General features: G+C 54.9%; 15 protein-coding genes across 15 annotated transcripts; 6 read left to right on the plus strand and 9 right to left on the minus strand.

Annotated features, from left to right (window-relative positions):
- Positions 1-108: 108 nt before the first annotated feature.
- On the minus strand, positions 109-807 carry PHYSODRAFT_260939 (pectate lyase; the record flags this gene model as incomplete). Its single annotated transcript, XM_009532097.1, has 1 exon — positions 109-807. One exon carries the CDS (start codon positions 805-807, stop codon positions 109-111), a length of 699 nt encoding a protein of 232 aa, XP_009530392.1.
- Positions 808-6,040: 5,233 nt separating this feature from the next.
- On the plus strand, positions 6,041-6,841 carry PHYSODRAFT_334794 (pectate lyase; the record flags this gene model as incomplete). Its single annotated transcript, XM_009532098.1, has 1 exon — positions 6,041-6,841. One exon carries the CDS (start codon positions 6,041-6,043, stop codon positions 6,839-6,841), a length of 801 nt encoding a protein of 266 aa, XP_009530393.1.
- A 1,174-nt stretch (positions 6,842-8,015) lies between these two features.
- Positions 8,016-8,696, plus strand: PHYSODRAFT_260948 (cutin hydrolase; the record flags this gene model as incomplete). The annotated part of the gene is made up of 1 exon (XM_009532099.1): positions 8,016-8,696. One exon carries the CDS (start codon positions 8,016-8,018, stop codon positions 8,694-8,696), a length of 681 nt encoding a protein of 226 aa, XP_009530394.1.
- A 264-nt stretch (positions 8,697-8,960) lies between these two features.
- Positions 8,961-9,614, minus strand: PHYSODRAFT_260926 (cutin hydrolase; the record flags this gene model as incomplete). The annotated part of the gene is made up of 1 exon (XM_009532100.1): positions 8,961-9,614. One exon carries the CDS (start codon positions 9,612-9,614, stop codon positions 8,961-8,963), a length of 654 nt encoding a protein of 217 aa, XP_009530395.1.
- Positions 9,615-12,003: 2,389 nt separating this feature from the next.
- On the minus strand, positions 12,004-13,034 carry PHYSODRAFT_334797 (hypothetical protein; the record flags this gene model as incomplete). Its single annotated transcript, XM_009532101.1, has 4 exons — positions 12,004-12,262; positions 12,359-12,618; positions 12,700-12,978; positions 13,017-13,034. 4 exons carry the CDS (start codon positions 13,032-13,034, stop codon positions 12,004-12,006), a joined length of 816 nt encoding a protein of 271 aa, XP_009530396.1.
- Positions 13,035-13,852: 818 nt separating this feature from the next.
- On the plus strand, positions 13,853-14,288 carry PHYSODRAFT_316441 (hypothetical protein; the record flags this gene model as incomplete). The annotated part of the gene is given in 2 exon segments (XM_009532102.1): positions 13,853-14,188; positions 14,208-14,288. The coding sequence occupies 2 exon segments, from the start codon at positions 13,853-13,855 to the stop codon at positions 14,286-14,288; spliced, it is 417 nt and encodes a 138-aa protein (XP_009530397.1).
- A 77-nt stretch (positions 14,289-14,365) lies between these two features.
- On the minus strand, positions 14,366-15,394 carry PHYSODRAFT_346899 (hypothetical protein; the record flags this gene model as incomplete). Its single annotated transcript, XM_009532103.1, has 2 exons — positions 14,366-14,952; positions 15,140-15,394. The coding sequence occupies 2 exons, from the start codon at positions 15,392-15,394 to the stop codon at positions 14,425-14,427; spliced, it is 783 nt and encodes a 260-aa protein (XP_009530398.1). The 3' UTR covers positions 14,366-14,424.
- A 341-nt stretch (positions 15,395-15,735) lies between these two features.
- On the minus strand, positions 15,736-16,230 carry PHYSODRAFT_316445 (hypothetical protein; the record flags this gene model as incomplete). The annotated part of the gene is made up of 1 exon (XM_009532104.1): positions 15,736-16,230. One exon carries the CDS (start codon positions 16,228-16,230, stop codon positions 15,736-15,738), a length of 495 nt encoding a protein of 164 aa, XP_009530399.1.
- Positions 16,231-16,583: 353 nt separating this feature from the next.
- On the minus strand, positions 16,584-17,060 carry PHYSODRAFT_260935 (hypothetical protein; the record flags this gene model as incomplete). Its single annotated transcript, XM_009532105.1, has 1 exon — positions 16,584-17,060. One exon carries the CDS (start codon positions 17,058-17,060, stop codon positions 16,584-16,586), a length of 477 nt encoding a protein of 158 aa, XP_009530400.1.
- A 407-nt stretch (positions 17,061-17,467) lies between these two features.
- PHYSODRAFT_260958 (hypothetical protein) lies at positions 17,468-17,950 on the minus strand (the record flags this gene model as incomplete). Its single annotated transcript, XM_009532106.1, has 1 exon — positions 17,468-17,950. The coding sequence occupies one exon, from the start codon at positions 17,948-17,950 to the stop codon at positions 17,468-17,470; it is 483 nt and encodes a 160-aa protein (XP_009530401.1).
- Positions 17,951-18,118: 168 nt separating this feature from the next.
- Positions 18,119-18,989, plus strand: PHYSODRAFT_260934 (hypothetical protein; the record flags this gene model as incomplete). Its single annotated transcript, XM_009532107.1, has 4 exons — positions 18,119-18,252; positions 18,283-18,505; positions 18,595-18,703; positions 18,775-18,989. 4 exons carry the CDS (start codon positions 18,119-18,121, stop codon positions 18,987-18,989), a joined length of 681 nt encoding a protein of 226 aa, XP_009530402.1.
- Positions 18,990-19,381: 392 nt separating this feature from the next.
- PHYSODRAFT_561825 (hypothetical protein) lies at positions 19,382-20,875 on the plus strand (the record flags this gene model as incomplete). Its single annotated transcript, XM_009532108.1, has 5 exons — positions 19,382-19,480; positions 19,554-19,905; positions 19,974-20,041; positions 20,119-20,409; positions 20,499-20,875. 5 exons carry the CDS (start codon positions 19,382-19,384, stop codon positions 20,646-20,648), a joined length of 960 nt encoding a protein of 319 aa, XP_009530403.1. The 3' UTR covers positions 20,649-20,875.
- Positions 20,876-20,974: 99 nt separating this feature from the next.
- PHYSODRAFT_511504 (hypothetical protein) lies at positions 20,975-22,406 on the plus strand (the record flags this gene model as incomplete). Its single annotated transcript, XM_009532109.1, has 3 exons — positions 20,975-21,548; positions 21,622-21,830; positions 21,900-22,406. The coding sequence occupies 3 exons, from the start codon at positions 20,975-20,977 to the stop codon at positions 22,404-22,406; spliced, it is 1,290 nt and encodes a 429-aa protein (XP_009530404.1).
- A 106-nt stretch (positions 22,407-22,512) lies between these two features.
- PHYSODRAFT_511360 (hypothetical protein) lies at positions 22,513-23,028 on the minus strand (the record flags this gene model as incomplete). The annotated part of the gene is made up of 1 exon (XM_009532110.1): positions 22,513-23,028. The coding sequence occupies one exon, from the start codon at positions 23,026-23,028 to the stop codon at positions 22,513-22,515; it is 516 nt and encodes a 171-aa protein (XP_009530405.1).
- Positions 23,029-23,404: 376 nt separating this feature from the next.
- PHYSODRAFT_512498 (hypothetical protein) lies at positions 23,405-25,658 on the minus strand (the record flags this gene model as incomplete). Its single annotated transcript, XM_009532111.1, has 8 exons — positions 23,405-23,508; positions 23,575-23,671; positions 23,739-24,069; positions 24,135-24,284; positions 24,355-24,705; positions 24,946-25,088; positions 25,140-25,400; positions 25,527-25,658. 8 exons carry the CDS (start codon positions 25,656-25,658, stop codon positions 23,405-23,407), a joined length of 1,569 nt encoding a protein of 522 aa, XP_009530406.1.
- Between the last annotated feature and the right edge of the window lie 360 nt (positions 25,659-26,018).

Below are 26,018 nucleotides of genomic sequence, written 5' to 3' on the forward strand. Positions count from 1 at the left end.
AATCTGTCGGTTCAACATCTAGTTTCTCTATTTCAAATTACAACTCTACTGGCCCGTGCTTCGGAGTGGCACGCGCATGTAAGTACCAACTTAGTAAAATTACCGCAGCTACACATACGTGATGGTGCTAGGCGAGTAGTTGCAGAGCTTGCCCTTGGGGCCCGCGCCAGCCTCGTCCGGCTCGCCGCCCGACGTCGTGCCGTCCGACCACGAGCACACGTTGATCTTCTTGCCCTTGATCTTAACGTTTCCAATCGTGGCCTCGTCGCCCCAGTTCTCGTTCACCGTGACGAGACTCACGCGGCCGTTGACAGCGTAGACGTTCTTGACGTTGACCTTGAGGCCCTTGTAGCCGCACGTGCCGCACGAGCGGTAGAGCTTGCCGAAGTCCTCGACGTAGAAGCCGTCGATGGAGACGGTGCCGTCGCCGTTGTGCTGGATGACCTTGTCGGTGGCCGAGCGCGCGCCGCCGCCGATTACCTTGACGACGCTGCTGGGCGAGCCGCCCTTGATGCTCAGCGCGTCCTCGCACACAGCGTCCCACCAAACGTTCTGGATCGTGCAGCCGCTTTGCTCGCAGTGGACACCCTCCATTTGGTCCTGTCCGATGATGACGTTCTTGAGCGTGCCACCGGGCTCGACGCGGAACACAGCGGTCTCCCAGCCGCTCTCCGTCTGGCCGGCGCACTTGACGTTGGAGCGCTGGTACGTCTTCATCTTGCCGTCGAACACCTCGCCCTTCTTGACGACGTAGGGCTCGTCGAAGAATTCGTCGCCCTGACTCGTGGGCCACGCACCGGTGGGCATGCCGGCACCGCCGCCGCCGCCCTCGGAGCGCATCGAGGCACCCGAAGCGATGGCAGCCGTGGTGGCAAGGACAACAGCGATGAAAGAGCAGGCGCTGACCATTGTCGTTGTCGGAAAGTCTATGTGTGAAGGTCGGCCGGCGGCTGCTTGGGTTGTGTTGCTTGATGCGAAGAGCGCAAGTTGGATAATGGGGATCAGGCGACTGCGTAGACTTTGCGGTGCTGTGACGGCGGCATCGGCCTGCTACAGTCTGGCGTCCCAGCCAGCCAGCCGAGTTCCTACCAGACTTTCCATCGCAAATCCTGTCGTTGCCAGGCGTGTCGTCAAGCAAAGACTCCGGGATGCCAGATGCTGACCCACATAAGATCGTGGTGTTGGTAAACACATTGATAGGCGACTGGGTTGATGACGATCTTTGCTCCGTGATGCAGCACGGTGCCAGGAACTCAGATGTTAGTTGAACGACTAGGCGATCCGCGTACATATTTGAGCCAAAGAGTCACTTGGATCAACCAAACTTATTAGTTGAAGGTCATTACGTTTCCCGGGCTAAAGGAACGTAGCACTGCGCCGATGTTGATTGAGTTGCTACATGTAGAATTTGAAGTGCATTCATCGAGCAGCACGACTCGTGCTCGGCAGTAGGCTGGAGTAGACATTGCGAGTTCATGCTGCACTCGAGCAACGTGGTGTCTCCGAGTTGCGTTGTGCTTCGTTCCAAGATGCCGCCTGACCTGGTGGACGTGCCGCGCCGATGTGTACTGTACCAGGCTCGCCAGGTGGCGACTACACCAACACCACAAGGAGGCGGACGAAAACGGTGCGCCACGCCAGGGAAAGAGCGGACGGGCGGCGGAATGTGGCTCGGTGGAGTCCTCGTCGCACGATCGGATGAAGTCTCGACTAAAGGGTAAGCTTAGTGTACATGCGTCCGGAAAGTATCGTTGGGTTGGTCTGTGTTTCAAAGGAGAAGACTCTTCTTCTGAATAAAATTGAGTGATCTGGTGTCGGTTCTACATGTATGCTGAGAGCCACACGCAGCTGGCTGGATGTACACAACAGTTGGCCCCGGCGGGCTAGTCTGGGTGGGCTGTGCTGTTCGCAGGGTTTACGCAGCTGTGCGGACGCAGCAATTAGCATGAACGATGAGCTCGAGCTCGCTCCGATGGCTACGTGAAGAAAGGAGAAGAGGAAGGAAATGAAGCCGTTTACTCCGTGTAGCAGAGTCGATTCAAGTCCATTGAAACGATTAATTTGTCTCCAGATTAAAATGGTCGAGCGGGTACAGTACATGTAACAGCGTCGTTGCTACAACAACGAGGCGCGGCGTGTTACTGTAGTGTGTGTTCGGTACTATCGAAACATCGGGTCTTCGCGAAAAAGTCGACATACGGCATCGCCACTGTCCTAAGCGAACCTCAATGTGCATTCTAGAAGTTAGGGTTAGCTTCATGGATAAATGATTAGATTCTAAAATTTATATATAGGCTAAATCATCCGACTCAAAATATGTGCTCGGCGACGCGCCCGTCTCCATATATTGTGCGATTATAGTCATTTGCCTTATGCTCGACCTTCCTTGTATATTTGAATACCTTGTGGTGCGTTGATGCGAAGCATGACATATTCTTCGGTCAATGCGCTCGCCATCCGTCTATGATTAGCGTGCTTGGCACAGCAGTTTAGCATCAAGCATATGTCGATAATATGACTCTCTCATTGGTCAATACAGAAATTCGCTTAGGACAAAACTTCGCTTAGGACAGGGGCGATGCGGTACTCAGTGGCGATTTGAGCTAAGGACGAATCAGTCGGACGCTGGTTCCACGGGAGTGCTGGACACGCCGTGTTGGCGTCAGGTTATCTACTGATATTAATACTACGTACTGTAGTAAAATGAACATACAGTATGCTGACTACAGCGGTTAACTGGCCTCACGTTATTAGACGGAACCGAAAGGAAAAACAAGCTAATGTTGTTCGTTTTAACGAGTCTTTCTGACAACGTACTACATGTAAAACATACAATTACAATATGAGACGGTTTCAAACGAAATGATGTTTAGGCGCCATTTGGTGTTGTCGAGATAATCGCGTTTGAAGTTGACCAATCAATTTTCGGAAATAACCGGACATCAAACTTTCGAAAGTGAAAAACACACATAAAAAGCGTAAACACACTCTGCTTTGCTTACTTTTAGCGCTAGCTTTCTGATAATATACAATACGTTAAATTAAAAAAATATATTGAGGTCACACGCCCCAAATAAAATACACCGTATTATTGCTATGACCAGAAAGCCCTTGGTTCGTTCTACAAAGGGGGTGCCTTGTACACTGTCCTCTGTTGTCCATCACGGTAAAAATGCAGATCGAAAAGTGTCATATATAACATATCACATTTCGGTTTTTGTCCTTAATTCTAGGACAAAAATCGCACATTGACTTGATTTCATTATGTGGATCCAGACGTTACACCTCTCACACAGTATGTACTTGTTACAAATGACACCTCGTACTTACCCGGGCGTGATTACACTCAATACAAACGCCGAGTTTATTCTGGTCCTTTTTTGCGGTTTAAGGACAAACCCCCGGAAAGTACCTCGTACTTAAGCGGAGTTTTGTCCTTAAATCAAGGACAGAAATGTTGGGGTTAACTAGATCGTCTTGGGGACACCTGTGGTATAAAACGCTGGTGCTGGGTACCGGTGCTAATTGCCGTGATAAGGGAGAACTGTGGCCCGCGAGATTCAAGGGCGTGACCCCTGCGGGGCCACACCCATGAATATCGCGCGTGCCGCTGTTCTCTTTCTGAAGCTAGTGCATGGAGCTGTTGATATCGATGTGCATTTCCTCATCTGCCTTGCTGAAAGTTGCTGTTGAACCTACATGATGCACGAAGGTTGCACCAGGTTACGCGTTACGCTTTTCGGTCACGCAATTACCGCGCCTCACACAAAGATTACTTTGGATGTAGCGCGCTTGGCACTCTTGTAACCATTTGCTAGAAAGGAAAATATACATTCCTGCTAAAATGTAGCTCCGTAACTTCAAAAGCTGGAGAATGATCTACAAGGCTCAGCTGTCTGATTCAAGAGGAGGGAATTGTAAACCTTGTTGGCTTGCGGTTGACCCCTGTGCTCTTGGAAAAGCTCATTATTAGGCTGCTGGCCTGTCCGAGGCGGCTAAACAGTTACTCTATCTTCCACACCGAGGCCTGTTGCTCTAACATTCGGAAGGCGAAGCTCAAACGCTTCAAATTTTATGTTAACCAGCGATTTGAAAATGCTTTGTGTTAGGAAAAAGCAATGAAACGAAACCAAATGCTCGAAAATCTTGTTTTGGCATTCTATCTGTTAACCATTCTTTCTGTGAGGTACGGTAATCCGTTGGGAGCTGTCCACCCCCTCATTCTTCGGGTGTTCACAGCATTAATGGTAAGTTATTTGCGCAGATACAGCCGCCGCGGGACCACCGCTATGGTGATCTTGTATGCAGTGCTGCTACTGAGCGCGGGGGTGGCCGACATAACCGCACAAATTCAAATTCATAATTGCAACAGGTAGAAATTCCATGACAAACGATCAAAAGGTAGTAAATGGACCTCGGTGTCACTTAAGCTAGCCGTAAGTATGGAGCGATATTGAGATGCTCGTTATGCAAACATGCCGAACCGGTATTGGATTAAGCTTGCTTATTATAATACATTTATTTAATCCTGGTACAGTTATTGATATAAAAATGCTTGCAAAGCTCCAGGTCTGTATCAAAAGAAAAAGTTTACCGCTGTAGTCAGCATGTATGTTCATTTTACTACAGTACGTAGTATTAATACCAGTAGATAACCTGACGCCAACACGGCGTGTCCAGCACTCCCGTGGAAGTTCCACATCAGTCGGACGCTGGTTCCACCGTGGAACCAGCGTCCGACTGATTCGTCCTTAGCTCAAATCGTTCGCGAAGACCCGATGTTTCGATAGTACCGAACACACACTACAGTAACACGCCGCGCCTCGTTGTTGTAGCAACGACGCTGTTACATGTACTGTACCCGCTCGACCATTTTAATCTGGAGACAAATTAATCGTTTCAATGGACTTGAATCGACTCTGCTACACGGAGTAAACGGCTTCATTTCCTTCCTCTTCTCCTTTCTTCACGTAGCCATCGGAGCGAGCTCGAGCTCATCGTTCATGCTAATTGCTGCGTCCGCACAGCTGCGTAAACCCTGCGAACAGCACAGCCCACCCAGACTAGCCCGCCGGGGCCAACTGTTGTGTACATCCAGCCAGCTGCGTGTGGCTCTCAGCATACATGTAGAACCGACACCAGATCACTCAATTTATTCAGAAGAAGAGTCTTCTCCTTTGAAACACAGACCAACCCAACGATACTTTCCGGACGCATGTACACTAAGCTTACCCTTTAGTCGAGACTTCATCCGATCGTGCGACGAGGACTCCACCGAGCCACATTCCGCCGCCCGTCCGCTCTTTCCCTGGCGTGGCGCACCGTTTTCGTCCGCCTCCTTGTGGTGTTGGTGTAGTCGCCACCTGGCGAGCCTGGTACAGTACACATCGGCGCGGCACGTCCACCAGGTCAGGCGGCATCTTGGAACGAAGCACAACGCAACTCGGAGACACCACGTTGCTCGAGTGCAGCATGAACTCGCAATGTCTACTCCAGCCTACTGCCGAGCACGAGTCGTGCTGCTCGATGAATGCACTTCAAATTCTACATGTAGCAACTCAATCAACATCGGCGCAGTGCTACGTTCCTTTAGCCCGGGAAACGTAATGACCTTCAACTAATAAGTTTGGTTGATCCAAGTGACTCTTTGGCTCAAATATGTACGCGGATCGCCTAGTCGTTCAACTAACATCTGAGTTCCTGGCACCGTGCTGCATCACGGAGCAAAGATCGTCATCAACCCAGTCGCCTATCAATGTGTTTACCAACACCACGATCTTATGTGGGTCAGCATCTGGCATCCCGGAGTCTTTGCTTGACGACACGCCTGGCAACGACAGGATTTGCGATGGAAAGTCTGGTAGGAACTCGGCTGGCTGGCTGGGACGCCAGACTGTAGCAGGCCGATGCCGCCGTCACAGCACCGCAAAGTCTACGCAGTCGCCTGATCCCCATTATCCAACTTGCGCTCTTCGCATCAAGCAACACAACCCAAGCAGCCGCCGGCCGACCTTCACACATAGACTTTCCGACAACGACAATGGTCAGCGCCTGCTCTTTCATCGCTGTTGTCCTTGCCACCACGGCTGCCATCGCTTCGGGTGCCTCGATGCGCTCCGAGGGCGGCGGCGGCGGTGCCGGCATGCCCACCGGTGCGTGGCCCACGAGTCAGGGCGACGAATTCTTCGACGAGCCCTACGTCGTCAAGAAGGGCGAGGTGTTCGACGGCAAGATGAAGACGTACCAGCGCTCCAACGTCAAGTGCGCCGGCCAGACGGAGAGCGGCTGGGAGACCGCTGTGTTCCGCGTCGAGCCCGGTGGCACGCTCAAGAACGTCATCATCGGACAGGACCAAATGGAGGGTGTCCACTGCGAGCAAAGCGGCTGCACGATCCAGAACGTTTGGTGGGACGCTGTGTGCGAGGACGCGCTGAGCATCAAGGGCGGCTCGCCCAGCAGCGTCGTCAAGGTAATCGGCGGCGGCGCGCGCTCGGCCACCGACAAGGTCATCCAGCACAACGGCGACGGCACCGTCTCCATCGACGGCTTCTACGTCGAGGACTTCGGCAAGCTCTACCGCTCGTGCGGCACGTGCGGCTACAAGGGCCTCAAGGTCAACGTCAAGAACGTCTACGCTGTCAACGGCCGCGTGAGTCTCGTCACGGTGAACGAGAACTGGGGCGACGAGGCCACGATTGGAAACGTTAAGATCAAGGGCAAGAAGATCAACGTGTGCTCGTGGTCGGACGGCACGACGTCGGGCGGCGAGCCGGACGAGGCTGGCGCGGGCCCCAAGGGCAAGCTCTGCAACTACTCGCCCAGCACCATCACGTACGCATAAGTGGCTTAATAGTGGTAGGAAAGTGTTATCTCCAGTTTGTAGTGCGGAGTTTTTGAAGAGTGTGTCGTCCGAATAGAAAATCTAGATGTTGCCCCTAGAGTTGATAAAATCTGTGCAAAAAGGATTTATCGCACCAATTTTTGACGCATACAAATTTAGCCTAGAATCTTTCTAGGTCTAAATTTGGAAGACCTTTTTTAGTACTAGTAAAAAATGATTTTTTGGCAAACTAGGCTTGTTTTGTAATAAGTAGATATATTTGAAAAAATAGAGCTGACACAAACAACAATCTGGGTTCTTCGTAATACAAGGCAGCCGAACTGGGAGCAATATACGCAAAACCGGCTCCCGCAACAACCTCCAAAGCGTACACGTGGTAATACAGGCTGTCGCGGGCGCACTGCCGACTGTTTCCCATCCTGAATTTTTCAGGATACGGTACCACATTAACGTAAGTTTGTTCCGCTGGGATCCAGCAATCCAGCACTTCAATAAGCTAACGAGTGCCTTCAACTTCATTACAGCCAACAAGTTTTCTCGTAGTTGGCCAGATCCCCCCTCGACTGCTAGTAGGTATTTTTCAGAATGTGATAACTTGCTGGTGATTGCCGTGTTTGCAATAGATGGATAGCCAATGGTTATTCGGACGAAGTGGAAGGAAATTAAGTTCATACTTCTAGCTACAGCGAGTAGCTGACGTGTGCCCCCACTACTTCATTAACATGCTGTCGAGCGGGTGACAGCCTGTTCTGAGAGTAGCCATCCTGGTGCGCTGCAACCATGCTATCGGATACAATTGTCCAGAATCTTTGAACAAGCAGGACCATATCTATTATTGTACTAAAGTATATCAATCACCGTCTGTATTTGAGTTAAGTTGCATCGTCACAGATCCTATCCTGATAAGATGTATTTAATCTAGGATTGCGGCCAAACATCCTGGCGTACATGACAGCACACAGCAAAACTATCATTTGTGTACCGACATCTGGTGAGATCGATTGGACTTTTACGCCACGTGACTAAGCCACGTTGTTAATCTTCAAAGGGGCGGAATCCACCATCCTCGACAGCGTCTGCCGTTCCGCCCGCGTCAAGGGCTCTACGTCGTATGTCATTCGACATTTGCTTTGTCTTACAGTAGTCCCAGTAACAACACACAGCATCGCCACCGATGAAGTTCCCCGTATCCTGCTCGACAATCCTGAGTGTGCTTGTGCTGCTCTTCAGCAGTACTGCCAGCGTCAACGCCGAGTGCTCCGCCGTCCACATCGTCTTCGCTCGTGGCAGCGGAGAAATGCCAGGTCTGGGGATTTGTGGTGGGCCCCTCGTGAGCGCGATCACCTCGAACCTCGGCGGCATGAGCGTGTCATCGTATGCTGTCAACTACCTCGCCTCCGTGACGCAGACGAGTGCCGGCCCTGGTGCGACCGACATGACCAACCACGTCGTGGCAGTCGCACGGCAGTGCCCCAACACCGTCTTCGTCCTGGGTGGATACTCCCAGGGCGCCAGCGTCACCGACATCTCGATCGGCATCAAGACGATGCTCGGTGTCGGCAAGAGCATCCCGGAGAATCTGGCCCCGCGTATCAAGGCCATCGTGACGTTCGGCAACCCTCTGAAACTCATGGGGCAGACCATTGCGCGCTCGAGCCAGCTGTATGGGTCCAAGGCGATCGAGTTCTGCAACTTTGGCGACCCGGTGTGCGCGAACGGGTTTAACACTATGGCGCACATGATGTACCCGATGGACGGCAGCGTGACCAAGGCGGCCCAACGAGCGGCCGCACTGGTGAAGGGTGGTGCGGGGGCGTATCGTGCATTAAGGTCTGTCAGAGCCGCACAGGCATAAGATGACCATTTTACTTGTGTATGCGTCGAATTTCATGTGGGTCCCAAAGGTCATCGATCTCAATGAACAAGCTGTTTTACTTATATGGAAAATATATTGATCTTCTATCGTAGCTCTTGTAAGCTCATACAAAAAACCAACTTATTTATTGACATCTATAACCCTTGGGGTCCACATGACATTCGACGTACACACGACAACTTGTACGTTGGTGCGGAGCAGAAGCAACGGCAAGTTCCTGCCTCAGCACTTCAACAGACTTCTCTATCCACGCAGCGCTTTCGCACCACCCTTCACCAGTGCGGCCGCTCGTTGGGCCGCCTTGGTCACGCTGCCGTCCATCGGGTACATCATGTGCGCCATAGTGTTAAACCCGTTCGCGCACACCGGGTCGCCAAAGTTGCAGAACTCGATCGCCTTGGACCCATACAGCTGGCTCGAGCGCGCAATGGTCTGCCCCATGAGTTTCAGAGGGTTGCCGAACGTCACGATGGCCTTGATACGCGGGGCCAGATTCTCCGGGATGCTCTTGCCGACACCGAGCATCGTCTTGATGCCGATCGAGATGTCGGTGACGCTGGCGCCCTGGGAGTATCCACCCAGGACGAAGACGGTGTTGGGGCACTGCCGTGCGACTGCCACGACGTGGTTGGTCATGTCGGTCGCACCAGGGCCGGCACTCGTCTGCGTCACGGAGGCGAGGTAGTTGACAGCATACGATGACACGCTCATGCCGCCGAGGTTCGAGGTGATCGCGCTCACGAGGGGCCCACCACAAATCCCCAGACCTGGCATTTCTCCGCTGCCACGAGCGAAGACGATGTGGACGGCGGAGCACTCGGCGTTGACGCTGGCAGTACTGCTGAAGAGCAGCACAAGCACACTCAGGATTGTCGAGCAGGATACGGGGAACTTCATCGTGGCGGTCGATGAGGGGTAGTTAGTTGGCTGGTACTTGCTCGAGACAAGAGAAGTTGTCAAATGATCGGAGAACGGAGCCCCTCGCAACCCACAGCAAACTTCGAATAGGAAGTCGGATTTCCACCCCTTGAATACAAACGACGGTCTCACCAGATGCCGGCGCCAGAGTCATGCCTCCTGCTGGTGCCGTCATGTCATATTCGCTGAGGTGTTGATCGCAATCTCCAAACTTAAGAGATCTTATCGGCATGTGTAATGACGTGCAGTGGCTACTCGAGCTTTAAAATCAACACAGTTTGGTGAGTTGATGAAAACTTGCGGCCAACATACGTACAAAAGAATAGGACACCCACATCTTATCCAGCGGATATTTGCTTGTTTCATGGTATGGTTGAAGCGCACCAAGATGGCCAGCGCTGAGCAAGCTGTTGCCCGACAACTCGACAGCAGGTTAACGAACGCATAAAGCGGTGGCAGAATGTCCGCTATAGATCCTTCCTTCAGCCGGTAGACGGCACCAACTCGGTGGCCGTCTAACTACATGTAGTTTGCAAGGGGCAATAACCTTTGTTCGCAACGGTATCTCAATAAACTGCGCGCGCTGCGGGAAACAATCACAGCTCGATTCAAAGCTAATATCTTTGCGAGTGCCGGCTAAACGCGAGGAGGTGCGGTGGTCTCAACAGGAGTTGAATGCACTCTCTGGTTACACAGTCGTAAATCATAGCTTTCCCATAAACAAACACTATCCTCCACAAATCTAGCCCGCAATCACTGGGTCGCAGATGTGACTCTCAAAGCTTACCAGTGTGATGCCAATGATAGTGTTACAACATGATTGCATTACCGGTTAGATTTAGTTGGGCTGTTGACGCAGTTGCCGTTTCCGCATATATTGCACGTCTACAATGCAGGATCGAGCCCAAAAAGACGCCACAAAAAAACTTATCGCGTTTATTTGAATGAAAAGCACAGAGTAGCATTTGTTGCGAGTGGGGATTCCGTGCGAACATTCTATAACGCGCGAATGCGACCAGCGACCATTTTACCTTGGAATAACTCACCCCAACAACATTTATTGAACGCAAAATACAGCATCTCCTCACGAATTGCAAACCAAAGGTGGTTCTACTTGTAGCAACCTGGTGAATTACTCCGTTACTGCTCAGCAATTTGGTCGGGTAAACAAAAACGAAAGAAGAGCAATGGGTTGCCCACCTTTGGGTTGTTAATAGCATGTGGTCAGTATCAAGCCCTGCACAAACCTCACCAGAAGTTCTGAGTTTTTTTAAGCGCAGCGTGTAAGGCGATGCAGCTCAAGCAGATTACTTGGAAGTACATGTGGGCTACGTAGCTGGCACGCAGATCAACCGCAAACGATTGAGCGTACTGCACAGTGTCTTGCAGTTAAATTTGCAATCTTGCCGCAGTGCACCGATCGTCGCCGGTGCTTGGATGCTGAGATTAAAGCTGAATGATTTCGTTAAGACAACCAACCTTGACTATTCGTATCCATAAACGGTACAGTTATCTTAAAAGATAGGCTTGATTCAGGGCTGGTAAAACCTGCCGATTTTTTTAAAACGAAATAGGTTTTTGGTTTACCTTGGTTTAAACCAATATAACCTAGTTTTTATTTCTTGACTAAGCTTTGCTACTGCATTCGTCTTCCTGTTTGGGTTCTTGTTAATGTAGTTGCCTATGCAAAGCGCATGCCGAGCTTGATGCACGGAGTGAGAAGGATATTAAGAGGCCGAATACATAATAGTTATGTCGACGGGCTCTGAAATACCACGTTGTCAGCGAAGAATTAAAGTAGTGATGAAAGTATGATTATGAGTGTAGTTAGAGTCGGCTCTATGCTGATTTCGCCTTTTCGTTATGGACAGCCTTAGCGCCCAGGTTTCCCAGATTCAGATTTTTCTCAGAAAACTGATTCCACAGGTATTGCCCAAGTTTTATTCCAGGTTATCTACAGGTTTTTCGAAACCCTGCCGAATCCGATGAAAGTAATCTATGTAAATTACCTGACCAGGTATAATGCGCGTGGAAAACCTGGAAGAATCATGTGTGCGGAACTTGAGCAAAAGTGGAAGTGACGGCGCTCGGCTCGTGTCGGAAGAGCTCTAGCCAATCAGTCTTCAGCAGTAGAGTCCGGGTTTCGTGCAGGTATCAATACCTGGAATACTCATGTGTGCGCTACTTGAGCAAAAGCCAGAGTGATGAGCGTCGACTTCCGTCGGCATGGCGAGAACCGGCAAGTGAAGCCATCACTCAAGTATGGCTCCATCACGTAACTCCAGGTGTTGTCCAGATGGCATCCACGTAGTGTCCATGTATTGAGTTTAGCCTCAAAATGCACTATGCTTCCGTCATCTTTTTGCGACTAGTGACGATTCGTCTTCAGGATTGCTTCCAGCATTGCCCAGCGTAGCTTGGTGATACCCGTCGGTATTATATCACTTGGAGCGTCGTCGCTAACACAGGTCCAGAAGAAGCGACACACGAAAACACCGCAGCTATCACTGTCTGACTGAAGAGGCTCGGTCACCTCGACAGTCGTGCAGCTCGACATAGTCGCATCTGCAGCAATAATCTCAATCGCGATCTTCTTCAACCTCTGCTTATTGCGCTTGCCATTCTTGCTGTATTACGTCTTCACTTGTTTGGCATCTCGGTCGACAACGAGACATCCCCAGTGAGTGCCCCCGAAATTGACGGGCAGCAGTACAAATACATACGTCGAAATACCTGCAATGACGCCCTCCAGTGCGTTGGATGAAAGCAGGCCCTTACGACTTCGTCTCTGCTGTGTAGCCTCACCATGCCCTTGCGGCGTGGCCGTAATCGTCACATTGTTCTTGTAGCTAGCCAGCACCACAGCAAATGCCTTCATCGCGTCATCATTTAGCCAGGCCGAGTCGCGGAAGCAATACAGATCCGAGTACGTCAGGTCGAATCCGAAGCCACGCAGTTCATTGTATGGCCAGTTCTCCAATAGCTCGGTAAATGCACCGGCACACGGAGAGGGAGGGGCATGAGTAGCGCTTACCTCGCGGTGAAGCCACGAGCAACAAATTACAGCATCACGACATGTAGCTTGTAGGTTCCACAACCACTTCATCGACTCCACTTGGTCACGCGTGAACTGGCCGACCTTAGGAATAGCCGCCACGTAACAATCGCCGCCTGCAGCGGCTTTGCCCTCACTGTCTAGCTCGATCTGTTCGTTCTTCGCAAGGCCGCCGAGAATTTGCTCCAGCGCGCTGTCAACTACAGACTCCAGTAGCCGAAACCGGACTGTGTCCGGGACGAATTCAGCGTCGACGCGCCACTCAATGGGTTTGCCTTGCCCTTGAGACTCCACTTGCAACGTAGCCAGGAAGGACCCTACCTCACGATCACCGGCTTTAACATCGTGAAGTGTAGCCACCACTTCACACACATCTTTTTCGCGTAATAAAATCCGTAGGGTTGTGCCATTGTTGTACTCCTTCAAAGCCTTTTTTGCCTTTTCCTTCTGCGCTGCACAAATGGATCTCGTTCATGCAGTTGTGAAGTGTTTTGTTTGTTGATCTACTGAACTTTTTTTTCATTCTATTGATGAGTGATCAAGGCGATAACTACACAACGGTTCGCAACTATCGCCATCTTGACAACTCATCTGGCCGATGCTGCTGAAGAATGCACTCGTACTTCGAAGAACTGCGTTGAAAGTCACCAACGTCCAGCGAATCATTTTATCAAATGACGATCTCCATGCAATATGTGGTCATAAACGCGATACGCAAGTTCAGTTAACCGCTGCAAACTCATCGTATACCTTACATTACACGTAGAATTGTCGTGGGTTCAATTAAGACCGACGTTTCATGTTCACAGAGACGAATTGCTAGACTACGTATCGCCTTCGCCTTCCCGCAATTTACGGATTACGTGAGGATAACGGTAAACGCAAACCGTATCCATACTGCACCCGGAAGATGGTTTCAGGTCCACGCACCAGCCACGAACAGATTTACCTCTGTCACCACCGTCAATGGTTTGGTGCTAGCTCACGTGTCGGTAGGCCCGCTAGATAAACAATTGCCTGCATCATCTTGCTGGCTCGTAAGCACGCATGGAACTAATCAGACCACCACTGGGACGTAAGCAACCGTAGCATTGACCTCAATTAGGAGCTCAGACTTTATTTTGACGGCTCAAGTTTACACCCGCTCGATCCAGCAGACAAGATGGTGGAGACCAACGTGAAGGTGTACATTGCCTGCAGCTCCGTGCTGTACCTCAAGTTCCTGCTCGTGACGTTCATCCAAGGCCCCAAGTCCTTCAAGTCGGGCAGTCGTCCGCCCGAGGACGCCCAGCTGCCGATGGCCGAAGGTCGCGAGATGGACTACGGACTGGTCGAGACCAAGGACAAGGCGGTGGCCAAAGCGCGCGAGGAAGTCCATCGCTGGCAGCGCATCATCGCGAACGACCTCGAATCGATCCCCTTCGCGCTCTTCGTCTTCGGTGGCGGCATCCTGGCCGACAGCAACGACGCCGTGCATGCGAGCGCGCTGATCGTGTATGTACGCGAACGCGATCCAGCCCCACCGATCGAACTGCTGGTTCGTCGGCGTTGCTGCGACGCTGGTCGGCGTGGTCAACGCCATCGTGGCCATCGTGTAAGTTAGAAAGAAGAGAGACGCTACTCTCACAGACTCGACTCGACTCTAGCAGCTCAGTCAATGGCCAACCACAATAATGCAGAGCTCACAATGTATGTCTCACTCGTGTTATTCAGCAATGTATCTCTCTACTGAGCTCACAGGATGGCGGCGACAGCGTTGCCGAGACCGACCAGCGTGGCCACCACGCCCACGCCCCAGCAAATCGCGCGGTGCGGCTGCATGGCGTGCGCGTACACGTACGTGTGCAGGCAGCGGGCCACCGTGTAGACGGTCATGGCGCCGGCGTGCACCGTCGGGTTGCTGCCGACCAGGATGCCGCCGCCGAACACGAAGAGCGCGAAGGGGATCGACTCGAGGTCGTTGCTCACGATGCGCGTCCAGCGGTGCTCGGCCTCGCGGGCCTTGAGCGTCTTCTCGTCGTCCGTCTTGTCCAGGCCGTACGTCTGCTTGCGGCCCTGGCCGATAGTCTTGGCCAGGCTCAGGCCGGCGTCCTCAGGCGGGCGGCCGCCCGAGCGGAACTTCTTGCCGCCCTGCACGCCCGTGGCCAGCAGGAACTTGAGGTACAGCACGGACGTGCAGGCGATGTAGACCTTGACGTTGCTCTCGACCATGGTGCTCGCTGGACTCTTGATCTCTCCTGGGCGATTTCGGATGTGACCTACCTGCCACGCACGACACGGATTCCGACGGCTGACAGGACGAAGCCGCCGGAGTTTACAAAGACGTGAGGACTGATCGGCAAAGCCTGTCACAGAGCTCCGGACCGCAACGTGGGGCCAGCATAGGGAGCAGTATATTGATGGTTGAAGCTGCTCTACGACTCCAAAGCTATCAGTTAAGGATGGCGACGGCGGCGTTGCCGACACCAACCAGTGTGGCGAGCACGCCGACGGCCCAGCAGATCGCGCGGTGCGGCTGCATGGCGTGAACGTACACGTACGAGTGCAGGCAGCGGGCCACGGTGTAGATGATCATGGCGCTGGTGTGCACGACCGGGTTGCTGTCGGCGAGGATGCCGCCGCCAAAGATGAAGAGCGCGAACGGGATCGACTCCAGGTCGTTGGCGATCACGCGCCGCCAGCGGTACTCCTCTTCGCGCGCCATGAGGACAACTTGAGGTACAGCACGGAGCTGCACGCCACGTACACCTTCACGTTGCCGTCCACCATGAAGCTTTTGTCTTGCGCTGAGGGGTACTGTTGAGCCTGGATCCGGCGGGATGGAGAATGAGCGAGGCGGCCTTCAAGACCGTCTAGAGCACAACCAAGTCCTTGACGCGGCCGTGTCAATATCCACACACAGCAACGACGATTTGCTGTCCGACGTTTACTTGACATGGATACAAGGCTTCCAGGCTCGCGGCCCCAAGGCACGGATGGATACGACACGCGTGAACTGGATTGAACTGATGATACTGCTGCTTAATGCCTAGCTACGCCTGCTGTCTAGGACGAGAAGGCACCGTAGAGCGCGTTGCCGGCGCCCGTGGTGATGAAGATGACGCCGAACAGCCAGCAGAGCGCGCGGTGCGGGTGCATGGCGTTGGCGTAGGCCACCGTGTGGAAGCAGCGCACCGCCGTGTAGCCGACCATGGCGCCGATCTGCACGGCCGGGTTGCCCTTGGCCATCACGCCGGCGCCGAAGACGACGAGCGCCAGCGGGATGGACTCGAGGTCGTTCTGCACGATGCGCCGCCAGCGCAGCTCCGTGAGCTTGGCCTGCTGCAGCTTCTCGCTCTCCTCCTTGGTGGCGTTGGGCGACGTGACGAGGCCGTAGTTCTGCACCGGGTTGCCCTTGGCCAGCGGCAGCTTCTTGTCCTCAGGCGGGCGGCCGCCGGCCTCGAAGGTCTTAGTGGCCTGGATGCCCGTGGCCAGCACGAACTTGACGTACAGCACGGCGGCGCACGTCACGTAGGTCTTGAGCTCGGTGGAGGCCGACATGGTGCGGCTTCTGTTGCTGCTGGTGGTGCTACTGCAGCTGGAGGTGAAAGACGGAATGAGTGACTGCTGTTGCGATTGCAGCGTCGGTGGCGTAGCAATCACGCGAATCCGGTCACCATCTCGAACGCTGCGGAGACCGAGGACCTGATGGCGTGAATCACTTGTCCGTCATTTGACCTATCCCAGCGTAACCCAACGTCAACTTAATCGGGAGATAGCCGGACCGATTTTTAATCTCCTGGACCGCTTCAAGGTGGACGATGAAGACAGGATAGCAAGCAACGGAGACCAAAGCACCACAGTTTGTACATATACTGTACTGTTGTTCTTAACGCTAGCTACTTGACTGCAGTCTAACTGAAGACGCCGACCGTGGAGTTGACGGCGCTGACGATGATCATGAGCACGCCGATGCGCCAGCACCACGCGCGGTGGGGCTGCAGCGAGTTGGCGTACGCGTACGTGTGGAAGCAGCGCACGAACGTGTAGATGCCCAAGCAAATGACGAACAGCTCCTTGTTGCCGCCGGCAAAGACGCCTCCGATGAACACCAGCAGCGCCAGCGGGATCGACTCGAGGTCGTTCTGGATGATGCGCTTCCAGCGGTGCTCGATCTCGCGCGCCTTCATGAGCTCGGCGTCGTTCGTGTCGCTGAACAGTCCGTAGTTCTGCTCGCGTCGGCCCTGCGCAAGAGCCAAGTTCTTGTCCTCAGGCGGTCGGCAGCCGGCGTCGAACGTCTTTGTGGCCTGGATACCCGTCGCAATGACGAACTTGAGGTAGAGGATGAGGGAGCACACCACGTAGGCCTTCAATTCGGTAGATCCGCTCATGGTGGACGGGTTGTTCCGGGGGTATGCGCTCTACGGCGTTAAACGTCTTGTGTCGATTCATTCCGCTACGTCAGACCTGTAGCCATCTTGAAGTGTTTACGTTAAAACCTCTATTTTATCCAATCGCAGAGCAAGTTACGTCAACAGATAACCTCCCGTTAAAGTTGATGGGTACAGGTTCAACATGGTCCGACAGATCCGAGGCCCGATGCCGCTACCGAATGTCTGGTTGCCGCTGCAACTGCTGGGCGCTTGACTGACGTAGTTTAGGGTATTTGTCAGCGCAGAAGATCACGGCGCTCTGGTCTTTCCCTGCAACCTGCGTGCGTGAAGCAGACTCACGTGAGTTGAAGGCGACATAAAATTAGCTCGGTTTTACTCAGCTCGGGGTCGTAAACCTAATGCTCCTACGCGTACACGCCCACGACGGCGTTGACGGCGCCCACCACGATGGCCACGACGCCCAGACGCCAGCACCAAGCTCGGTGCGGCTGCAGCTTGTTGGCGTACGCGATCGTGTGGAAGCAGCGCAGCGCCGTGTACGTCGCCATGGCTCCGATCTGCACCGTCGGGTTGATGCGGTCCTCGATGGCCACGCCAATGCCGAACACCACCAGAGCCAGCGGGATGGACTCCAGGTCGTTCTGCACGATGCGGCGCCAGCGGTGCTCCACCTCGCGGGCCTTGAGGATCTTCTCGTCCTTCTCGGCCTCGGGGTCCATGCCGTAGGTCTGCTTGGGGTGGCCCCTGGCCAGCGGCAGGCTCTTGTCCTCGGGCGCGCGGCCGCCGGCCTCGAACGTCTTCTTGGCTTGGATCATGGTCACGCGCAGGAACTTGAGGTACAACACGCTCGTGCACACCACGTACGTCTGCAGCACCGAGGAGCCCATTGCTGTGTTGTATCAGTTGGCAGTTGAAGCGGCTTGTGCTGGACGAGGACGATTCGGAAATGATGCGCCAAAGTTGCCTTTTGTACCCGTTGTAACCAGGTTATATGTACCCATGTAACCAGGCTATGTACCCCAAGTGTAACCCGCAAAACCCAACGTGGCACGATTATGGAGCTGCTGGGTCTGTTGCTACGTCTCGCGGCAGCGCTGCTCCTGGTGGCCGTGCTGCTCGCACTTCGAGTCTGGCACGTGGTCGTGCCTCAGCGCGTCAAGGCGAGCGTGGCCAGCTACTCGAAGCCGCTGTTCCACCACCAGAACGCGGCCAAAAGCAGGAATGCCAAGGCTGCTGAGCGTCAGATCCGTGTCATGGCGGTGCTGGGCTCCGGGGGCCACACTACGGAGCTGCTGAAGCTCATGAAGAGGCTCAAGAGGGAGGTCTACACGCCCATCACGTTCGTGGTGGCCGAGACCGACAAGACCAGCCAGGCCAAGACCGAACTGGACTGGAAGCCGACGGAGACCGACTCGTTCGCCATCATCCCGCGCAGTCGAGAGGTGCGCGGCTGCAGTACAATGCAGAGCGGAGGCTGCAATGGCTGCAAAGTTGTTGATTGTTTGTGTGCATTGTGCTCGTGTGGCAACAGGTTGGACAGTCGTGGTCGTCTACGGTGTGGACTACGCTGCGGTCGTTCCAGTCGTGTCTCGGTTTAGTCTACAATCGGCGTCCGCAGTTGGTGCTGTGCAATGGACCTGGTACGGAAGTTCTGAACGCTGAGTGGGGTGTCCCTGAGGGTTTGAAGCTCATTTAGGTGTTGCTCTCGCAGGCACTTGCATCCCGATCTGTGCGGCGGTGCTGCTGTTCCGCGTTTTGGGCATTCAGAGCGACTCAAAGATTGTGTTTTGCGAGAGCTTCGCTCGCGTGCAGCACTTGTCGCTCACTGGCAAGCTGCTCTACTACGTGGCCGACGAGTTCGTTGTGCAGTGGCCCCAGCTGCAAGCCAAGTACCCGCGCACGAAGCACCTGGGCGTCATTTGCTAGAGAAACCGCGAAGACGAAAATGCGTCAGGATGGGCCGCTGCCGCGGTCTGTACCAGCTAAATACATTTAGATTGTGGTTTTGTCGTTACACTTCAGCGAGGGCGCTGCAGGCTGCTGCACGCGGTCAAGCGGCCTAGCGATGCAAGGTCATACTGGACTGCATGCTCACTTGCGCATCCTGACGTTTAATATTTTACTGCAGTACTCTTCGTTATTACTAATATTGCGAACTTCGATCAATACGGCAACCAAGTTGTTCAATTCGTATCCACCATCAATGTACTGAAGATTTGTTATCTTCGTTGACACATTCGTCGTGGGGTCGCGAGTACCGCTCTCGCGTCTGTCCAAATCCATTGTCCGAGTCGCTCTCTTTCCTCCTCTCCGTCGTCATGCACGCGTCCGTGGGCCGCGTCGGCTCGTCCTCAGGCTCGCTGGGCTCCAGCTCCGCCAACGTCGGCTTCAAGGCGCCCTCCACCGCCGTCGAGCGGGTACAAACCCAATAGAAATCTGCTATCGGAGCTGCTCAATCGCACTAACGTTATTGTTGTTATTGTGGCGCAGGTGATGACCGTGGCGGCCACGCAGATGAGCTGCGGCAACCCTGAGGAGAACATCAAGAAGGCCGAGAGCCTCGTGCGCATCGCCAGCTCCCGCGGCGCGCAGGTCATTCTGCTGCAGGAGCTGTTCCAGTTCTCGTACTTCCCCATCGAGCTCAACGCCGGCAACTTCCAGCTGGCCACGACGCTCGAGGAGTCGGCGCTGGTGCAGGGCATGGCGCTGCTGGCCAAGGAGCTGCACGTGGTCATCCCCATCAGCTTCTTCGAGCGCTACAAGAACTCGTACTACAACTCGTGCGCCGTGATCGACGCCGACGGAACCGTGCTGGGCGTGACGCGCAAGATGCACATCGGAGGTACGGTGGTTGCGGTGCCAGTGCAATTGATCCCATGGACTAACTTGGCTGACGAAATGCCTGGGCAGACCGTCTTGGATACAATGAGAAGTATTATTTCACGCCGTCGGACGACTCCTTCAAAGTGTGGAACACAGTGAGTAGATCGATAACAGCAGCGGGGAGATGGCTCTTGTCGTTTGAGGGCGCTAATTTGTGTTTGTGTTATTTCAGCGCTACGGCAAGATTGGCGTGGCTATCGGCTCGGACCAGTGGTACCCGGAGGTGGCGCGCAGCTTGGTGGTGCAGGGCGCGGAGTTGCTGCTGTACCCGAGTGCGATGGGCAGCAACCAGTACGACCCGAACTTCGACCCGCGTGACCAGTGGCAGCGCGTGATGCAGGGCCATGCGGCGGCCAACATGGTGCCCGTTATTTGCTCCAACCGCGTGGGCAGTGAGGTGGTGGACGGTATTCAGGTCACATTCGTCGGCTCCTCGTTCATCACAGGCCAGACCGGCGAAATGGTGCGCAATGTGTTGCTATACTAGAGTATGATACGAGTCCTTGCTAACGTTCTCAACGTATTACCTTGCTTGTTTCTTGCTTGCATCAGCTCAAGATCGCTGACCGCGAGTCTGAAGGCGTGCTCGTGGAGAGCTTTGACCTCGAAAAGTTCCACGTCCGACGAGCCAGCTGGGGCCTTATCCGCGACCGCCGGCCCAACATGTACGGCGCTCTCATGACGCGTGACGGGCCGCAGTAAAGCTCTTCGAAATACCACGCCTTCACGAGGGGGTACGGCATTTTGAGCTTCGAGGGTTGCAACTCAGCGAACAAGTCCTACCGATCCACAGAAGCTTAGAAAGCAGGTGCTGGCCTGCCAAGCCATGTCATGTCGTCGACGTATCGTCCGGCACGCAGCAACATCCAAGACAACACAAGCAAAGGTAGCCCTCTAAATGTAGCTCTGTGCCAAACTTGACCCTGTTCGCCTTGTGTATTTTAAGTTGAAGTGATCCCAGACACCCACCGTCTCCTGCAGGTCAGTTGGCATTCTCCTGCCAGTCCGACATCGACACTCTCGAAGACATGAGCGCCAGAGTTACGATGGGACCCACACCTGGTATTGGCCATCGAAGCAACGCCTTGACGGCTAGCCGGCTTCGCGAAAAGCTGGCAGCTCGGAATGGCCCAAGACACTCGGTGTACTGGGTGCAACCCAAGAGGGGCGAGACCCAGCTACCGAGCTACGCGAACGTGATGGAGGCCACCAACATGGCTGCGTCTGCCAAGAAGATCGAGTATACGCTGCTGGGCAAGTACACTGGCGACTGGAAGGACGGCCAGAAGCATGGCTACGGCGCGCTCATGTACGCGAACGGCAACAAGTACGAGGGCGAGTGGGTGGAGAACAAGCGGCAGGGGCGTGGCGTGTACTGGGTCGAGGAGAAGAAGCTGCGCAAGCAATACGCTGGTGAATGGTTCAACGACCATCGTCACGGACGTGGTACGTCCTTCCACGAAGATGGCGGCAAGTACGAGGGTCAATGGCTCAACAACAAGCGGCACGGACATGGACGCATGATCTACGGCGAGGACCAGTCTGTCTACGACGGGGAGTGGGTGCGTAACGAGCGCTCCGGACGCGGCTCGCTAGTGCTGGGTAAGTCAAGTCGAGCTGAGGTGGTTGTTGTCCTCCAGAATGATGACTCACTAACGGGTGAGCTCTGCAACAGCGAATGGCGATCGGTACGAGGGTCACTGGCTCAACGACAAGAAGGAAGGCCCCGGTCGGTACTTCTACAAGGCGACACGCAAGATGTACGAAGGCGAGTGGGTCGACGACGCCCCCAAGTGCGGAACCTACCACGATGACACGGAGTTCCGCATGCACGACGACGATCTCGACGACAACGAGAGCCACAACACGTTCCAGCTGCCAGAGGTAAGTCCAATGCTGCTGTAACAGCTTCAAGAACGTGACCCCTCTGACGTTGCTGCTGTCGATCTGTAGCTGGAGCTCGCCCACCCTGAGCAAGTTCTGAGTGAGGGCGTGGCCGGCATCCGCCAGGACCGCGTGCGGGACCGAGCTTTCCATGACGACGAAGAAAACGAGGACGCAGTTGATGAGGAGCCTCGACGCAGCGCAATGACTGCAACGGACCTCGATCCGGGCGTCGTCGTGTTCGACGAGCAGATGCTGCGTGCGATCCAGAGCGAGTTCGCTGCTCTGCTGGCGGAGCAGAGCGCGGCGATGGCCGAGAGTCCGGACAAGCAGTCGACCAAGACCCGCAGCGGCTGCATCCCTTGCTCGCGTCTACCTGGTCTCATCGACGTGCTGCAGCTCGACGTGAGCGAGGAGCAGCTCGCCGAGCTGCTGCAGGAGATCGGCGCCACGCCCGACACGCTCGTGTCCTTTGCCGAGTGCGTCGACATCCTGTCCCTGCTCATGGAGAGCCAAGAGGCGCCGCTGCTCGAAGAGGACGAAGACGAGTACGACGACGACGCCAGCAACTACTGAAACAATTAACAAGCAAACAAAACACGCACTCACAGTTAAAAAGCCCCCTCCTGTTTCGCTGTTGCCAGTCCCTGTGAGTCTCTTCTATCTGCTCGGTGTGTGCTGCTTACGTGAAGCGGAGCCCCAGCGCCGCCACGACCTCGCGGAACTTGTGCAGGTCCTTGCGGCGCAGGTACTTGAGCAGCTTCCGCCGCTTCTCCACCATGGCGATCAGGCCTCGTCGCGAGTGGTGGTCCTTCTTGTGCTGCTGCGCGTGCGTCGTGCAGCGCAGGATCTTCTGCGTGAGCACGGCGATCTGCACCTCGCTCGAGCCCGTGTCGCCCGGGAAGCGCTGGAACGTCTCGATGGCCGTGGCCACCTGCGCCTTGTTCAGCTCGTGCTGCGACGCGTTGCGCAGGCTCAGCACGGCCTTGAGCTGCGCCAGTGCCTTCTCCTCCTCGTCGTCCTGCGGCTTCACGTCGTCCAGCTTGAGTCCGAAGCGGTAGCTCTTGTCCGCCGACACGCGCGGGGGCGCAACGTACGACACGCAGCGCGCGGCCTGCAGCAGCAGCGAAGGGGTCGCCACGCGCGCCACGGCGGCGGTGGCGGCGGAGGCGCGGGCGAGGCGGGAGAGCGCGAACATGGCGGCGGCCGTCCGAGTCCTTCCTTGGTGTCGATGCGTCTGTGAGGCCAGGAATGGATGGAGAGCTATTGGGGTGATTCGCGTCTGCTATTGGGAGGAAATTAGGATGTGATTTTGACCAATCAAGATGGATGATGGGAGATGGCTACTTTGGAAATGAACGTTGAAGTTCTTTGCTTTTTTTTGCCGTCCGTCTGGCAGCTTTGCGTGCATTACCTTGGTCCGCTTCGAACGGGTTCATTAAACGATACAGCAATAAAATAATAGTCGCGAGTCGCAGCCACGCACGCCGAATGTAGAATAACCAACTGCGAAGACGTTGACAGGGACGAGGAGAGTAGTATGGCGGCGATGGTGGCTGAGGTTGGGCGACGGCCTAAGAGTCGTTGTAGCGCGAGACGAAGTCGCCGAAGCCCGGGATGATGCCGTCCGTTTCCGGATCCACTTTACCGTCGATGCCACCAGTGATGATCTTCACGTCTGTACGAATGAAGAGGACTGTCAGTTTGGAATGACACGCTCTGTCGATGATAGCAGCTCACTTACTTGGGAAACGGTTGCTGACGTTGACGATCCCGTCGCCGGTCACGAGGATCACGACCAGCGAAATGGTTCGTTCATCGCAGCCCACACTGCAGAGCGCCTACACAACGACACATGATGAGCATCTTTACACGACATAATGCCAGAGAGGGAAGGAGCTCGCTCACCTCAATGGCCTTGCACTCTGCGTCGCCTGTGCTGCAGGTAGCAGAGAAGAGAAGAACTCGGTGGTGAACGATATTCGCCGGCAGATCCATGTGGTCCAGCAGCCACGCTCGCTGTCCTCGCCGATCTATCGCCTTTGTCACGTGAATGGACCCTTGTGGGGCATCCGGCTCCATTTGGTGGAAGAGCACGAGGAACGGAAATCCCTCGGTCCCGATGGCTACGCCGCAAAACTGGTGTTTGCGCTCCAGGCCTCGGTACAAGTGGCCAGTGCCTGTAATTACCTCCACATTCTCCGTGCCAAGAACAGCGAGAGCTTCTTCCAGCAGAATCCTACATCCATTAACGCGCCTTTAGTAAATCTGCAAGAGCGACGTTGAAGGGATCATAGTACTTACATGATGAGACGGCCTGCCACGCGCCGGAAAGTCGCTCCGTTGGAGCGGTTGTCGCGCAGCATTGTCATGAGCAGCAGGATTGAGTTGGCGCGCACTTCATGTACCATCATGTCCACGCCTGGAGGCCCAACAAAGTTTTCAGCGCGATTCCTGTGTACACATGAGCATACGTCAGTTCACCATAGTAGAACACGTAACAATACCAACAATGCGGGCGTACATTTCCTGGGCAGATTTGACCAGCATGTTGTAGCGCGAGAGGATTTCGAAGCGGTTCTTTTTGATGTGGCAGATGGCTGCTCTCGTCACGCCAAACTCCCGCGCCAGAGCCGCCTGCTTCTCTCCGTTCTCGATACGCTTTATAATGTTGCGTCGGTCCGTGTCGCGCAGGTACCTCACCCGCTTCTTCGCTTTCTTACTCTCGCCGGAGCCGTCGTCTTCCATATCAGCAGCGTCGTCATCGTCGTCGTTAGCAGGGTCTTCGATAACGAACGGCGCGCTCTGCGCGTTGTTGTCCTCATTCTCCACGGGTCTCTTCGACGTCGGTGTTCCAGCACCCGACGGCGATTTGCTCGTCGTAACAGGCCCCAACATCGTCACATTCGGAACCTGCACGGGGGACGCCCGAGGAGGTCGTGGCCCTGGCGACGCAGCCCTCTGCACCGACCCTGCCGACAATGGCCTCACACTGGACGCCAAAGCCGACGCAGCTCTCATCTGCATCTGCGCCTGCATCTGCAGCCTCTGCTGGTCCACCCGCCCAATCCTGCTGCCTGCATCCACCTCTGCAAGTGGGTCAGGTTCTCGAAACCTCCTCTCCAATGATAAAGGAGCATTCACCCTCGGCACCATCGACGCCACCAGTTGAGAGGCTGGCGGAGGGTACGACGGCGGCCGCAAGTGTCTGGATGCAGCTGCAGCTTCACCCTGCAGTTGCATCTGCCGTCGGAACTGCTGCGCGCGAGTGTCAATGACAACGCGTTGTCTCTTGGCCGGGTCCTGCACCTCGTAGCCCTCCTGCTGCCTGTACGCCGTCTCCGCTCTCCTCTGCACCTGATGCTGTTGTTGTTGTTGCTGCTGCTGTCTCCGCTGCTGTTGCTCGAAGAACTCTCGGGCCAGTCGCTGCCTGTGCGTCAGGTTGCGGTGGCGCTCGCGCAGCTCCGCGTAGAACGCTTCGCGGTCGTACATGGCGGCCGCGCCCTCCTGCTCCTGCTCCTGCTCTTGCTCTACGTCGTTCTCCTCATATTGCTGCTGGTAGCGCGGGGGCTGTTGCTCCGGCGCGTAATGCGTGTATCGAGGCGCTTGACGTCGCTGCTGCAGCGCCGCGGCGCCATCCGACCGGGCGGCGAACGCTCGGCGTCTCGTGTCATTAGCTTCATCGGTGTCGTTGACGCTCAGGCGAGTGGTGTTAGCGTTAGCGTTGGTGCGCCACTCCTGCGCGCGAAGCGCCGCAGCTGCCTGCGCCAAGCTGCGGGCCACGGACGTGCCGCCGATGGGCCGCGGGTTGGGCGGGGGCTGCGCCATCGCTGAGCCTAAGGGGGAGGTGTCCTTGGGGGCCTTGTAAGCCTTCAGCCTTCGCGTCCAGGTTGCAACTCGTGGAAATCCTGACTGGCTGTGTGGCAAATGGGCACTCCGCTTCTCTGGGGGAGTGTATATTGGTACCTTTTGCTGTGCAAACTTGATAAATCTATAAATGACAGCATAGTGTCTTCCTGTCAAAAGCATCATGAGAAATGATGATTTCAGGTTTTGATATTGTAACTGTGAAAGGAAATGAAAAATGGTACGAAGCGTCCAGTGCGGAACAGGCGCCTACTGTTGCGTTTATTCGGAATGAGCATGTGCCAGAGATGGGACAGTGGGATTCACCCTCTGAAAATTCAT

This window comes from Phytophthora sojae (genome assembly GCF_000149755.1).
Source record: "Phytophthora sojae unplaced genomic scaffold PHYSOscaffold_6, whole genome shotgun sequence".
Classification (NCBI taxonomy): domain Eukaryota; phylum Oomycota; class Peronosporomycetes; order Peronosporales; family Peronosporaceae; genus Phytophthora; species Phytophthora sojae.